The sequence below is a fragment of the Solanum dulcamara genome, chromosome 1, assembly GCF_947179165.1.
Source record: "Solanum dulcamara chromosome 1, daSolDulc1.2, whole genome shotgun sequence".
NCBI classification, from domain to species: Eukaryota; Viridiplantae; Streptophyta; class Magnoliopsida; order Solanales; family Solanaceae; genus Solanum; species Solanum dulcamara.
This window is the reverse complement of record NC_077237.1, coordinates 9,918,671-9,935,713: the sequence shown is the minus strand read 5'-3', so window position 1 is coordinate 9,935,713 and position 17,043 is coordinate 9,918,671. Positions and strand designations below refer to the sequence as shown.

At 33.1% G+C, this 17,043-nt stretch overlaps 1 protein-coding gene and 1 pseudogene across 1 annotated transcript; both read left to right on the top strand.

Moving 5' to 3' along the window:
* The first annotated feature begins 2,875 nt into the window (after positions 1-2,875).
* On the top strand, positions 2,876-3,694 carry LOC129886984 (uncharacterized protein At5g39865-like). Its single transcript, XM_055961911.1, has one exon. The coding sequence runs from the start codon at positions 2,876-2,878 to the stop codon at positions 3,692-3,694; it is 819 nt and encodes a 272-aa protein (XP_055817886.1).
* A 3,881-nt stretch (positions 3,695-7,575) lies between these two features.
* Positions 7,576-8,330, top strand: LOC129891383 (F-box protein SKIP23-like; annotated as a pseudogene).
* The last annotated feature ends 8,713 nt before the right edge of the window (positions 8,331-17,043 follow it).

Below are 17,043 nucleotides of genomic sequence, written 5' to 3'. Positions count from 1 at the left end.
CTTCAAAGGAATTTGTACAGTGAGATTTGTATGTGTGGTATTTTCAAAGATCAAAGTTACACCATTATATAGCACCAAAACAAATAAAATGCTGAAAAGAATAGACTATAATTTCCAAAATGTGAAGACAGATTAATAAGGAGGAGGAAAATAAGTAGAAATAAGGGGGGGGGGGGGGGGTGTTAAGCATGGAGGAAAATACTCCCCACAAAATATTTTCTAATTTTCTCATGTTTAGTCCGTCAAAATATTTTGAAAAAGATTTTCTCTAGAAAAATCAGTTTTGAGTGACATTCCAAGTTTATTGTCTCCTTCCTACTTACTATCGAAAGAATCCATATTTCTATCTCGTATTCTCTACCCCTAAATTAGCCTAGTTAGATTCAATTCAACCCCCAACCCTTGACCATTCCACCCCGCTACCCCCGAACCCCACTCTCTACCCCATTTCACCCCCCTAATATTTTTCTAGATTACATATAGATGCTTTTGAGATGATTTTTTTTTTCTTATTTAACAAACACTAAGAAGTAAGTAAGAAATTATTTTCTAAAAAAACATTTTCCATCGTACCAAACACACCCAAATTAATGTGAAAACAGATCAATACCGAGGAAAAAGAAGAAGGAATCTGTCCATTTTTCCTTGATTGTTGTTACTAGTTGGGTTGTGTATCACAAAATGGAATAAAAGTCAGCTATACATTTTCTTTATATTGTTGAGAGCCAAGTCAGTAGGAGCCAATCTTTCAAATCAAGCTTATAAGGCTATGTAACACAAAACAGAGTAAATATCCCCAAACTTGTTTGACACTTAGAGATAGTAATTATTGGGATAAAGGGAGCCAAAATATTGTTAATTTTTTTTTTCTAGTAGACTCAGCTAAAAAAACATAACCTATAACGCGCACGACATTTATTTTAAGTATGTTCTAATATTCAAACTTTTCAATTAGGTTTATTATTATTGAGAAAATTTGGTCCTAATTAGCAATTAAGTTTATTGTTTATTTTAATAATAGCCGATGACACTGTTGCGTAATAATGGCTGGAAATACGCCAATCTTTTTATTCAATTGCAATTTCGTTTTTTATGTGTTTAAACATTTCTGTATTTCGTGTGAATTACAGTAACAATGTTGATTTTCTCTCTGGCGATCAATGTTGTATTCTTCTGAATAAATGCTCATATTTTTGTAGCATAGTTTGGTCTTACAGAAACATCAAAGAAGAAAATAACCGCAAAATACATAAATAGACACTTAAACTTGATTTCAACTGTTAGTTGAGTATTGCAACTACGGATCCTCAACTCCAATTTGGAAACAAAACTCACTAAAGTTGAAGCTGATTTTGTGATCTTTGTGTTCCCGGAACATTGCCTTTGGTGACTTTATACCTTTTGCTTCTTATCTGCATTTCTATAATACTCTATTGTTGCTGAAGGACGCAACTGTTCGTACGTACTCAAGAAAGAAAATTTCATTGATTCATACTTTTATAACCAGACAATATTTGAGTTGAGAATTTTCACGTCTAGCTATATCGACGACAGCTTTTGCTTTAAGATGTCTCTCAATCTGAAGTTTTCTTCCCTTAGCTTGCTGCTTTAATCGTTTGTCCAGCTGCTTTAAGAGCCGCGTTGAACTTACTAGCCTTGTGTAGATCAAGATCTTGTTCTTCTTCAGCTTCTCTTATACACACGATGAGGCTCATTTCTTTTCCATTCCAAGTCAATAGTGACTCCTCTGTCTCTAAAATCAGAAAACCAATCCGCCACGCGTGAGGTAGCGTGTTGATACACTTTATCTTTTATCTTCATTCAATCTTTCTTGCTTCAGCCAAATTAGGTCTTGGGCCTAACTTACACCAAAAAACTAGCTTCATGGTGGGATAACTGTCCAAGTATATTTAAGGAGATCATCCATCTCATTAGTTATCGATGTGGACCCCCAAATTAAAAATTGTCCATGAACCAGATGTTCAGCCCTGGGCGTGAGGTAGGGTGTTGAAGAATGAAAAAAAATCCACATTGGTTAATGAGATGGACAATCCTCCTACACTTGAGCTAACTTTTTGAGGTGTGAGTTAAACCGAAAATCTAATTATACACAATCAAAACTATTATGTGGAGACTACAAACTAAAAGATAAGCTAGAATGAGTGTCATTTTTATCGTTTCAGTTTTATCGGATGTCCTATAGAATGGTCGAGAAAATCATAAATTTCTTAAGACGATAAAAACTAAATCCATAAATTAAGGAGAGAAACTTCTAGAAAGATAAAAGTGTGTCACAAATAAAATTATTCTGTTCCATCTTACACAACTCAATAAACTCAACGTACAAAAACTATATAATTTTTGTATCATTTACTCATAAACAATTTCCTTTCCACTGCCAAAAGCATATTTTGCACCTTTATTGAAACAACATTTTTTTCTTATATAAATATATATAACTTCATCATCATAAGCTACCCCCACCCTACGCCACCCCTCATCTTCTCAAACATTTTTATCAAAATTTCTACCTATATCTTTATCCTCTCATCATTCATATCTGATTTTGATCTTCAAAATTTTAATTTTATCTTTCAACAATTTCTATCATATATTTCTTTCATTTCCAGGATTGATTGTTTTTATCCCACACCTTTATATCAATTCTCCTTAACATACATTGATCTTTTGGTTTTGTAGGCCACACAATTTTTTAAAGTAGTTTTACGTCCTTTTTACCAAATACGACGTATCTACACATACGAGATCTGAAAAAACCAGGTGGTCAAGAGATCTTAATTTTTCGGTCCCTTTTGGATCATTGGTGTATTATTATTAAGAAATAACCCCTGAATTAGAGATAATTTTTTACTTTATGATGGATCATCATCATAGGGACAATGAATTTGAATACCAAGAAATCCAGAAGGCAAAGACATCATCAAAATTCAATAGATCAAAGACTATACATAGTCCCAGAAACTCGATTGAATTCCCCGAAAAGCCTTTATATCTCTATCCTTCTCCTCATTCAATCGAACGTAATGGCTCCATTAAAAAGCTCCATTGCTCACCTTTAGGATCCATAGTTGGAACTTCATTCAAAGGAAAAGTGAAAAAGTTGTGTTCCATTTTCGATTCTCGTAAGGAAAATCATCGATCCTCGAATCCAAAACCTCAAATCAAGCATTCAAAGCCATTGATTTCGAATACTCTGTTATTTCCCGGTACAGAGGATCGTGTGGTAATTTACTTCACGAGTATACGTGGAATTCGAAGGACATTCGAGGATTGTTACACAGTGAAAATGATATTAGGAAGCTATCGTGTTAAAGTCGATGAAAGAGATGTCTCAATGCACATCGCGTATAGGAAGGAATTACAAAATGTTATTGGTGAGAAGAACAACAATAATATTGTGACATTGCCACAAGTTTTTATCAAAGGGAAATACGTTGGAGGTGCTGAATTGATCAAGCAATTGAACGAAATTGGCGAATTGCCCAAGTTGTTAAGAGGAATTCCTTTAAGGCCAATTGGTTATATTTGTGAAGGTTGTGGAGATGTACGATTCTTGCCTTGCTCGAATTGTGATGGCAGCAGGAAATTTTTCGACGAAGATGAAGGACAAATTAGGAGGTGTCTTGTTTGTAATGAGAATGGATTGGTTCGATGCACACTTTGTTGTTCTTGATCTACATAAATTTGTGAGATGTATTGATAATATGTTCGTGTTGGCCTGTCGCCTTATAGTTTTTTTAGTTGGTGAGGCAAAGGCGAATTCAGAATTTTAAACGAGTGAAGTAAACGTAACTTTTCTGTATCAACAGGTGGTGTTTTAATATAAATTATCTATTACTATATATATTTTGAAATTGTATAGTTGTGTAAGCAATGTAGTTTCCTGATCTTGATATCTTTGAAGTTTGAAGTAAAGGTGAAGGTTTTATCTACGGAAAAAGTTTAAAATTGCTCCTGAACTATATGAAATAGAGCAATTTTGTCCTCTGTTAATAGTTGGGGTTAGCCGTTTCCTCGCCATTACAAAAGTGATATATTTGCATGTATCTTCAAATCCAGCAAATAGAATCATTACCACCCTTCAAATCCAGCAAAACTAGAGTGTTTGCATCTAGTTTGTGTTGGCGATAGACTAACTTTTGCATAGCTTTATCTTATTTTTGAATACTTTGCGACTAGAAAGATGTTATTTAATTTATATGGGGTAAGGTGATATTGTCATTCTTTCAACATTTTTATCCACAATCTTGTGCTTGCAAAATATAGAGCATCAAAATAAAACCTTAAAATCACAAAAATTTATAAATTCTAACATGATTGCAAGTCTCATAAAACCAGAATGGATACAAATTGGATTTGGATATATAGTATTAATTTGTCAAGAAAATTTGTTGTTTCTTATGGTTTTTAAAGTTCAATTACTTAGAAAACAAATGGTACTTCCAATTTCCGATTGGAGTCCCAATTCAATAGGGATTGCAATCTCGAGAGAGGGAGCAACAATTGACCTCCGATAGATACAATGAAATCAATCCTTATTTCACACAATCTCTCATCGACCTGAAACATATATAAATCATGAGTTCTTCAGAGCGAGCCGACAGAACAAGTGTAGGGGGACATCGTTTTAAGGATTCCAATTTGAAAAAAAGAATTAATTGTCTCTATTTTTGTTGTAGCAATTATCATTTTAACAATCAACTTCTCCAATAATAATATCTACGCTACCTAGTATTATCATACTATTAACCAATTTCATTCTTTTAACTAACTAAAGAAGAATTTGAAAATAGATAAAATCTGATAGGCAAATTTTCCATCTCCAAGGAAAAACGCTCTAATCATCTATCAGAAAAAATCTCAATTCTCCATTTGGGATTTCAACTCTCACATGAAGGGATCCTAACCCATATTGTATCAACACAAACTTATGGAGGAGACAAAAAATTACCACAATCCTAACGCAGCAACTTAATACATAAACAAACACTCAAACTTGGCCTCAACTTGCAAGTAAACACTCGACTGCTCTAAGTTGTTTTCCTTGAGCCGAGGATCTATATAGTTCACTTTTCTTATTTGAATGATGATAATATTTCAGACATGAAAAGTGAACAATAGGTAGTTGATATGTGTTTTGATAAGTAGTTATTGATAGTTCAGATAGAAAAAATGAACAATTGATATATACTTAGTTGATATGTATATTTGATAAATAGTTATTGATAGTTCAAATAGCAAAAGTGAATAATTGATAGTTGATAGTTGATGTGTGTTCTAATAAATACTTATTGATGGTTCAGGTCCAAAATCAAAAAGTCAAAATATTATAGGTGTGCTTTTTACCTAACACTAGTTAAGTGTACGTGCTTTGTACGTGTGTATTGCGTTAATTAATGATATATGTCATTAACGTAAGTTTTTTTAAGATAAAAAATGCAGTTAAAGAGAAATATTATAACCTATCACTATACCAATAATTAAAGAGTAATATTAGATGTAGGAAAATGTTTCCATATAATTAAGAAGTAATATTAGATGTAGGAAAATGTTTTCTATGGAAAACTCTGACTTGGACATCTAAATCTAGACACGACCGATTGAGATCTAACATTGATACTCAACCTGAGACATGACTTCTGACTCCCTCACTCGAGACCCGACAACCAAATTGAGATCCGACATTTGAACTAGGACCCAACCTCGATATCCAATGTGGAACCCAACTTTCGAAGCAGGATCCGACCCAGACTCTCGACTCCCCACCTAAGGCCAGACTCTCGACCCAGGACCTAACATCCAAATCAAACATAACCCCGACTCTTGATCTAGGACTCTACTTTCAAATTGGGACTCGACCTCGATACCTGACACTTACGATTGATTTAATACTCGACCTCGAGATTCGACTTTCGGACTAAGTTCCAACCCTGGCACTCAATTTGGGATTAGACATTTAAAGTAGGATCCGATCCAGACACTTAACGGGGAACAGACCCTAACAACCGACCCATGACTTGGTTGCTGAACCGAGGTCCAACCTCGATATCTGACCCGAACGGACGATTTGAGACCCGAATCCGACAATTGACTTATGACCCAACCTCAACTCTCGATCGAAACTCGACTTTGAAACAAGTCTCGAAACACCATTCTGACACCTGACTCAGGTCCCGACCCCAACACGTAATTCATGATTTGACCTCAAAGTTTATGTAGGACCCGACAACGAAATCAAGATTTGATCTCGAGTCGATTGGGGACCCGAGAGTGGGGTCTCGAATTGAGGTCGGGAGTCGATCCCGAATTGAGAATCAAGAGTCAGATTTTGAATTTTTTTAATTATATTTTTGGCGAGATGGCCATTTTATTGAGGAAAAATTATTAGAAAAAACACTTTTTAATAAATAATTACTGATTTTAGCGATACTTTTTATTTATTACCATTTATAGCAATATTATGATATATCTGACATGTATTAAAAGTGAATTATCCATGCAATATAAATGTATTATAAGTGTTTAAAAATATATTATACTTGTTTGGTAAGAAATTGACACAATATATTATAAGTGTATTAAAGTATGTGATAAATATATTATGCATGAATAAAGCTTGTATTATATGAGTTTTATAAATTATTCTTGCTAATATATATTAAAATTGTATTATAAGTATTCAGTGAAAAAAATATTATTACTATAAATGATAAATATTTTCTTAATGAAGTACATTTATATAAATTTTTCATTTATTGATTAACGAAAATAGCACATAATGTTGGGCCAAGCCCAAAAAATAAAACAATAAATTCAGAATAAAATCTAATTAGGGCAAAGCCCACTTTCCTAATTTCGTCCTCTATATAAACTAGCAACCCTATTATTTTTTAGTACAGTTGCCTATCATCTTCTTCAACACTATGTGCTCCCTCAAGTTCTCGGGAGAAAAAAATATTAACTTACATTGGAAAAAAAAGGTGGACTCCAATAAAAATAAAAAGGGTAAGAAACTAAAAATTGTAAAGCCAAACACATATATTTAACATATAAAAATTATTTTATTTCAAATTCCTAATATAGTAAATTTAATATTAAAACTACTAATAAACCTTGAAAACATAATTATAAAATAAAAATTAAAGAAAAAAAATGTAAATTCTTAAAAAATGATCATAATGAGTTGAAAGGAGTCTTTTGATAACTCAATTTTATTATTCACGGACATATTTAGTTCTAAACATCTTCTAATATAATTATGATTTATGTAATTTTTCATTATTTTAGGATACCTTAATAAACAACGTTGTACCAAATATTTAGGAGTTGATCAATTATTTTAGGATTTATAGTATAATTCATATTTAATTAATATTATTAAAATAATAATATAATAATTGAAGAAAAATTCTAAAAAAATAATTTAGTCTAAAAGACAAGTCTTTTTAAGGAAGACAAAAAGTTCAAACAATATTATTATAAATAAACAATATTATTATAAATAGATTTGGCTGCTCAAAGAAAAGCTAAGTTTTTCCAGTAGGGTTTTTTCATGGAAGCCATGAGAGTATCTTGGTCCGATCTTCCGAAAGAACTTGTGGAACGAATCAGTATATTCCTCAACAGCCATATTGACATCCTCCGCATTCGTGCAGTCTGCAATTCATGGCGTGCAGCAATGCCTACCAATTTCGAAAACTTTCCTTCTTTGCCTCTACATGATCCAGGGTTATCATGAAGAGTCGCAGTTTTATTTAATTGAAAGCACCGTTTATCTTTTCCAACTTCCTCATCCTCCTCACACAGGCTGGATGGTGAAGATTGTAAAAACCCTAGACGGAAAATTGACGATTTTGAATCCTCTAACAGACAGAGTAATCCAGGATTGGCCTGATAATATGCCTTAGAAATTGTATTTATTAGACTTTCGTGTTTCTCAAGTTTCAAAATCCTATCACGTTCAATGGGTCTTAAAGTTTCGGGACCTTGGATAGAATGTAGGTCACTTTTTAAGAAAAATCTTGCTTATTTGGAGTGATCAAACCAATCATTTTTCTCTAATGGCAATTAGTATTTGGAATCAATTTTGTTTAAAGTCAGGGGATGAGAATTGGACTAACTTGAAAGATGCAAGTATTGTCGATATTATTGTGTATAAGGGGAATTTTTATGCTGTTGATACTTATGGAGAGACCATAATGTATGATCCCTCCTTATTTAACGAGATCAACGTTGTCACGCCCCGGGAGGGTATTCTAGACGTGATCGACACTCAGAAATCATTACTGTCTCCCAAGCGAACCACTTGACCTGATCACACATCCGTTCATTCATTCAATCAGCGGAAGACTTAAAATAAAGACGTAATTAAGTGGCAATTCCAATCAACAATCTAGCTCAAGGAAGAAAGGCCATGGGCCAATAAATTGAACTCCAATCTATGTCGTTAAATAGTCTGACAAGAACAATTCAAGAAAGTAAAATACTCAATCGACCCATCACTATCTAGTCTATGAAGCCTCTATCACTACTATCTAATTGGTGCCAATGATAGGTTCATTGCTACCTCAAATCAGAATGAAAAGACTAAACTCAACACAAGAATAACATAAGTGGTATCTTCCGAATGTAGGAGAGGACTCACCAATAAGCTGAGTGTGAACAAATCCTCAACGGTGCGCCTATTAATGATCTCTTAAACCTGTCTCTAAATCATGAAACGATGCAGGTCCAAATGAACGTCAGTAAGTGGAATGTATGAGTATGTAATATGTCAGAATGAAACATACATCCAGGTAGAATAATATAAGTCCAAATATCTCAAATCAGAAAGATAAGAGAGACTCAATCAAGGTTTCATAAGTCTAAAGTAAGAATGCGATTTAGACAGAGACCAATCATATACAATCCAATCCAATCATGTACAATCCAATTCAATCCAATCATATACAATTCGATCCAATCCAATCACATACAATCCAATCCAATCCAATCCAATCCAATCATATACAATCCAATCCAATCCAATCCAATCATATACAATCCAATCCAATCCAATCCAATCATATACAATCCGATCCAATCCAATCTCATACCATCCAATCCAATCCAATCATATACTTAACGAATAAAGTCAAAAGACTCAACTCACTAGACACGTAAATTAGAATTTAGAAATGCTTTACAAATCAACTTAATCATCTATAATACCAATCAAACCAATCAACCAAGTATTCAATCAACTCAATAATAAACTCAAAGGACTCAACTCAACAAATATGCAAATTAGAATTTAGCAATGTTTTGCCATTCGATTAAATCATTTACAATCTCAATCAAACCAATCATATCATGAACAATCCACTCAATTTGGGAGTTTCTCTTATCGACAACCATCACCTATGAGCCAGTGATGTACAACAAGCCGATGTTTTTGCCACGTCCGTCCATACTTTTCCAAGGTATGAACGAATCAACCAATCATGGATTCAATAATCAATCAAGTCCTATCATGTCAGGACAATGAAATAGAAAACATCCAACTTTAACGGTTCAATCCTTTCCTACGTTGGCTACGTATTTTATGGAATTCGAATAGGGACTATACTCTTACCCAATTCGGTGCTCAATACTCCTCGCAAGACTCAATATGCTCATATCTGTCCGATGAGTAAAATACTCAAAATACTCATTTAGTCTTTTTTGGACTTAGTTCAAATCAGCTCACTTAGTCTCATTGGACCCTTTTCAAAACTAAATCAATCTGGTCTCATTGGACCTTCTTTCAAAACTCAATCAATTTCAATCATCACTTCATTCAATTAGGCAATCCTTCAAGACTCATTCATGGCTCATCAGGACTTCAAATCAACAATCGTTAATGTTTTCATTTAAGACATATTTTCAACTCAATCATGCAGTAAATATTAAATGCATTTAAAACATAATTTTCACTCCTCAAGTCAAACTCAAAACGTTTTAATGTAAAAATGCTCAACTCATTTATACTCAAAATACTCATGCTCAAACTCTTTCTAAATCAAAGATGAAAGAAACCATTCTTTAAACTCAAAATAGTGCATAAATAATTTATGGAAAAAAGTTCACAAATCATTACTAAAACTTCTTCTCAAATAATCATTTATACTCAAAGTGCTCACAAAACTCTAATCAAATCGAATTATGAAAACCATATCATGTAGTCACATTAGACTCCAATTCATTACATCTCAAAACCTCATCATCAACATTACATCTTTATCAACCATTTCACTTTTTAAAGATGAACATCATTTACATCATCATCAAACATCTTGCCCCAAAATCCTCATTTAACTCTATGTTTAATTTCATCAAACTCATTAAAATATGCATCATCTCACTTTGAAAACATTATTTATATGAAAACCATCAATCTCAACCTCAAGACAAATTATGACAAAAAATAAAATTTCATCTTGGGTTCATGTGAATGAATACATGAATCCATACTCTCAACAAAACTCAACTAAAGAACATCATTAATACATATGAGTTTATATACAAAACTCAATAGAAATTATAGATAACTCAAGAACTCAACTCATGGAACCTCAAACTCAACTCACCTCAAATCAATGAAGATGTAGTACGTGGATGAACTCAATCCAACGTTATGAGTAGCCTTACATACCTGGAATGAAGATTATCTCACCAAAAACTAAGGACATGGCTTGAAGATCTTGAATCCTTGAGTTTGAGAGCAAATTTGTTGGAGATGATTTGAGAGAAAAGAAGATGAAGTTTGGAGTTTTGAGGAGGCTAAAGACTGCAAAAATGCCCTAAAAATGCGTCTAAGATTGTGTATATATAATAGGGAATGGTCCAAGTTTCCCCTACTAAAATCTGGAAAAATTGGCCAAGTCCGCGTCGCGGACTTGGTGCGCACCTCTCTGGTCAACTAGGCATAAGTTTTTACTCCGAATTCCAAAAATTACAATCTTGGTGGTATTGGAAAGAAGACTCAAAAATCTGTAATTTGATAGGTCATGGGCCACCCAATTCGTTATATTTTAGGAGATATGATCGTTTGAATTTGACCCTTCTACGGTCTCATACGAAAACTTAGTCGATAGAAATTCTTTGGGCTCGACTTGGTTTTAGAGATCCCTTATGACCCTAAACCACATATAATACTCTTCAAATAGTTAAGAATTGATCCTAACTCATATATACAATTAAAAGTCATTCAGTTCGAGTCTATACGCATGTGAAGAATGGGCTGGAGGAAAAAAAATTGGGGTTTTACAAACGTATCTTCCACTGTAAAGATATCTTCTTCGAGCTTATTTAACGAATGGGGTAGTAAGAAAAGACTGGTGGAATCAGGTGGGGAGTTGTTTCTAGTTGATATGTTTTTAGATATTGATGTTAAGAAGGAGTTGCAAGGTTATTTGAGATTCATGGGACAATCCCATGGAAATTAAGATTTACTGGCTTGATGAAGAACAACATGAGTAGATTGCAGTGCATACATTGGGTGATCGAATTTTCTTTGCTGGTGACGATTGTTGTTTCTCTGTTTCTTCATCAGATTTTGGTGATCAGTGCAGAGGAAACTGCATTTACTATGAGAATGGATATATAATTGTGGACATCTAGGCAGAGTTACCGCCAAAGTCCTATGACGACGACTTTTGAACATTATTATGGTCCAATTCCTGTTGCTGGTTGTGTAAAACTTAGCAGCAATGATAGCAAGATTGACAATAATGACCTTGGTAGCAAATCATCTGGTGGTCTTAGCGAGGAACTGAAACTTAGATATAAAGAATTACATGGTCACCACACAGATATCTTTACCTTACAAGACGGTAAACTTGGTTCGTTGTTATCCTTCCTCGAATATGCAGATATTTTCTGGCCACCGCCATCTTGGCTTTATAATGACGATCAGACAACTTCTTCAGACACTCACAGCTAAGTTTTCGCCTCAGCTATTGCCTTTTCTATTTGGTATTACACTGGCTAATGACCTGAAGATTTAGATTCTTTGTTTATGAATCTCAATGCCTTTTTAATCTACCGTTTGGCAATATCTATGCCGTATTTTTTAATTCTTTTGGTGTTAATTAAATTGAGTATCCTTTGGAACAATTTACTTGCTTTGTTACATTTTTGTGCTAAAGGGTACTCTTGTGCAAGTGTAGCATTGCATCTACTCTTTTGTGAGACAAGTGACAGGCTTTTTAAACGATGTCGCGCCTCACTGTGCCGAGACCAAAAGTGCCACATATACTAGATGTTAACACGAATAAATAGCCCTATAGTAATCTGTGCACGCTCATGTCTTTCGAGCTAGAAGGAAAGTGAGTCTAATAGACTTGATCTTAATGGATCTCTGTTATCTGAGAATTTGCAAGCCGTCTTCACCATGTTTCTTTCTATTCTATTACGTTAATGTTACTCAATTTGAAGTGTTTGGATGTATAATGTATTACATCCAGGAACTCTTGAGCAGCTGAGAGTTGGACTGGCTTGTTCTCCTATGTCTCCCCTTGGCTCATTTAGGATTAATATAACTCAATTGATTTGAACGTAGACAGGGGATGAGCTTATTTCTCTTTAAGAGAAAGTTGAAAAGTACGATGAATGATTTCTATAAGTGTCATTATTTTTAATTGCCTATTAGATACTCCCTCCTTTTTAATTCATGTGTTGCAGTTTGACTGAGTACGAAATTTAAGAAATATGAGAAAACTTTGCAATGTTTTCTAAATTACCCTGAAAATAATATCTTTTTTGACTTTTTGCCAAATAAGTGTTATCCTACATGGAGAAAAAATGTTGATAATGTCATAAAATATTTGTCAAATAAATAAATGTGTTATTCTCTTTTGTATCGACTAAAAAGAAAAGTGTATCATAAAAATTGAGACAAAAAAGTAATTTTTATGATAAAACTTACTCTAGTGTACTAAAAATTTGGAAACATTGTAGAGTAAATATAACACTGAGGGAGTGAAAAAAATATGTTGCTAGAAGATTTTTTCCGTTTTCAATGGTGGACAACAAATCAATGATAGACCAAATTCAATATTTTAAAACGATTGTCAGAGAAATTGGGTCCAACAAAATCAAAATTAAAGATAACCTTGTTGTTTAATTTGTAACATAATAGATAGTTCCATCTTCTTGGAAGAAATTACAAAAAATTATGTGTCACAAACAAAAGAAAACATTTCTTGAGAGATTGATAATAGCATGAAAAAGGAGGCAAGGGACCAAGATGCACTTTTGCAATAAGAAGAGAGCAATTTACAATCTACCACAATAAAAGTAAATTTAATTACTTCAAATAGTGATGTTTTTGATACTCATACAAATTTAATTAATTTTATAAAATGGTAAAAAAAATATTGAGACGTATCATTTGGTGGAAGGTATGTTCTCATCACACATATCTTACAATCAATGCCTGTGTACCTACTGTCAGCTATGAATCCCCTTGTATAATTTATCAATTACATAAGATGTTTGCGAAATTCTTCTGGAGGAATGATACAATGTGTTTTCCTAAGAAGGAGATAGACTGGGTTTAGATTACATTAATGTCTGAGGTGTCAAAGGCTTTATTTGTGAAACTTTAGAACCTCAATCAATACATGTGGAGTTCTTTCATGTGGAACAAATACTGTAAGAAATTCCACTCATTACTGCCTAAGGGTTTGGAAACATCACACGTGTGGCAAAAGATAACATTGGTTAAGGAGGAAGTGGAACAGTACAAAATCTGATAATATGTGACTGTAGGTAATTCTAGCTTTTGGTTTGATAATTGAACCAAACAAAGAGCTTCGTATTATCTTGAAGGGGAAAATGGCATACTAGAAAAGTTGGAGGTTAGAGATTTCTGCAAAGAAGGTGTTTAGGACACCTAAATGCTCCTAAAACAGGCTCTAAGAGGAAATGACAAAACACACAGTGAAGAATATTAAACATTCTAGCAATGGTTGTATCAATGATAGGCCATGATTGATGGGTAACACACAGGGAAGGTTCACAGTCATGTTAGCCTGAGATTTATGAGACACAGAATGAAAGCTAGAAAAGATTTTGAGTTGGTTTGGGTGAAGGAGTGCCTTGTAAGATAACCTTTTTTCTATGGAGAGTTTGGAAGAGGAGGATTTCCGTAGAGGACAATTTGAAAAGAATGAAGATAAATATAGTAATCAAAATGTTGGTGTTGTGTTGCTTATGAGGAGGAGACAATGACACATTTATTTCTAACAGCCTTATAGCCTTACGGCTATGGCTATGGAGGATGTTTACTATTTGCGTAGGTATCAACATAGAAGGCATGCACCTGCAACAACTCATAATCACCTCGTAGAAGATAAGTGGACCAACAAAGCTACATGTGATCTATAAAGCTATGCCAGCTATAATCATGTGGACACTATGAAAGAGAAGGAATGCTTGAAAATATCAACTTCAGTGGGATGGTTTTTCAGATACAAGATACTGTCAAGAAATTAATAAAGATGCTTAATCCATGGATCAGAGGGTGGAATTGGACTTGGCCAAAGATAGTAGTGAAACTCAGGGAATATAAGCCTAAACTACATTATGTTAGGGTCACATGAAAGCCACCAGATGGACAAAGGTTAAAGTGCAACACTCATGGAGCATGTAAAGGAAATCCAGGGATGAGCCCTTATGGATACTGCTTAAGGGATGATAAAGGGGACCTAATATATGCAAAGTCTAAAGAAATTGGAATAGCCACAAATATGGAGGTACAATCATTGGGCATTCATAACGCTTTAATATATTGTCAGCGGTGGTGGAGAGTGGTTAGAATGGTTCATCCGATCCCTCTTTAACAGAAAATTATACTATTTATACATACTTAAAATAATTTTTTTATTTATATATAGTAGATGTCGAACACTCTTCGGCTAGTTCGTGTTGCGATATATTATTAACCATGTAGTTGAGTTATAGTATTTTATTTAATCCCTTGTAAAGATTTATTTTATTTTATTTTATTTATTATAATAAAGTCTTTATTTAAATAGATCGTTGTGTATATATGTGTTCATTGCATGTATAGTAGACGATTTTGTATGTGGAGTAATTTAACTCATACATAGGAGATTAAAATTGTCAGTTCTTATAAGTTATAAATTTAAATGTTCACAATCAAAGTTGAAGCTGGACAAACATCTGGATAATTGTAGCATAAGATTAAATATAATTTGATCTTAGTTAAGGAAATGATTAAAATTCCAACATTTTGTATGTATTGAACGGACCAGTTAGAGGTATTTATTTATGTTTTGAATATTAATAAATAAATTCTTTAGCCCATTACATGTACTTATACTCTTAATCTTGGTATAGTTATTATGATCTATGTGATTTGTTTTATTATTTTAATCTATTAAAAGGTGAGATTTTTTTATAAGTCAATAAAATTATAGTAGATTGGATAATGACCAATTACATTAGTGAAATAATAATTAGTTGATAGAACCGTATCTCGGACTCGAGATGGAAGACACCTCTTTGAGTTTACATATAAGCTTTTCACGTGAAAACCCTGCAGGTGGATTTTATATCCGTCATGTGAAATAAGTTAAGTATGATAATAAAAGATTAAGTTAGTCGATTAATTAAATCTTTCAGAAATTTGATTTAATCGATTGGTGTCAGTAATTCTAACACGAAGAGTTAAATAAGATGTAATGACAAATTTTGAAATTAATATTGAGGAGTGTAATTACAGATTTTTAGTGGAATAATATGTAATTTATTACGATATAGTTAATTCATTCTTTTGCGAATTAATATTATAATTGAAAGCCTTGGTTAATAAATCTTTTGTCCCTACGATGCCTAACTAATTAACCAGTTTTGAAAAGATGTTTCTGAAGAAGTATTTTAATACTGATCTTTTGGAAGGAACAAAATCAGTGTTTTAAGGATTATTTAAAATGACTGATTTGAAAAACATTTTTTTAATTAATAGAAAATAACAACGTTTTTAGCATTATTGAGTTTTTAATTACCTTATTAATTATCCCTTAAAGCTAATGAACGTTTCTAACTCCTGACCTTCTCCTCTTCTTTTGAAATTGGGGATAAATAGGAGAGTTTTCCTGTTAAAAAAATTATCCAAAGTTTTCAGAAAAATCTTGTCCACACAAGTACTTGTAATAGAAAAATATTAGTCAAGTAATCATAGAAGGCTGAATAACTGGATTCGCTTGCTGTAAACAAGGTTGTTGAAAGCTTTAACAGGTATGTTATGCATTTCACTTTTCGTTTATGTTTATATTATCAGATTGATATGTAAGTTTACGATCTGAAATTGTACTTCCGCTTCGTGTATAATTCTTACACTCTAACAGTTCGTGTGTCTATTTCTTCAAATTTTGAACCCCTTAGTCAAAATTCTAGCTCCGCTACTGATTGTTAGACTAGGGGACTAAGAGAGTGACTATAGAGACTATTTCTCTAGTTCTTAAGAATATCATCCAAAGACATAGTCAGTGCCTATGGAGCTAACAGAGAGAATAGAGAAAATAAGGCAGATTCTACAAGAACTAAATGCACAAATAGTTCACACATTCAAAGAAGGCAACACATTAGCATATGCTATAGCAAATTTGGTAGTACAAACACAAGAAACGGAGAGTTATCAAACCTACCTTAATCTATCGATCACATTACAAAAGACTTTTAATATCGATAAAGCATATGTACCAAACATACGGGTGAGATCAAGGAAATAAATTCACAATGTTAACAACAGAGGAGGCAGTCATTTTGCAAGCAGTTAAAGCCCTAATTAAGTAGCAGCAGTAAAACAAGTAGCATAAATATTTACAGAGCTACTGGGACAGACATAAAAAAACATAATTTTTAGAAAGAGTAATGAATACTGTTCACAATTTTCCAATACTTGTATAGTTTTGCTGTTTTTTGTTTTATTACATCGATAAAATATTTCCGGACCTAAAATTTAAATTAAAATAA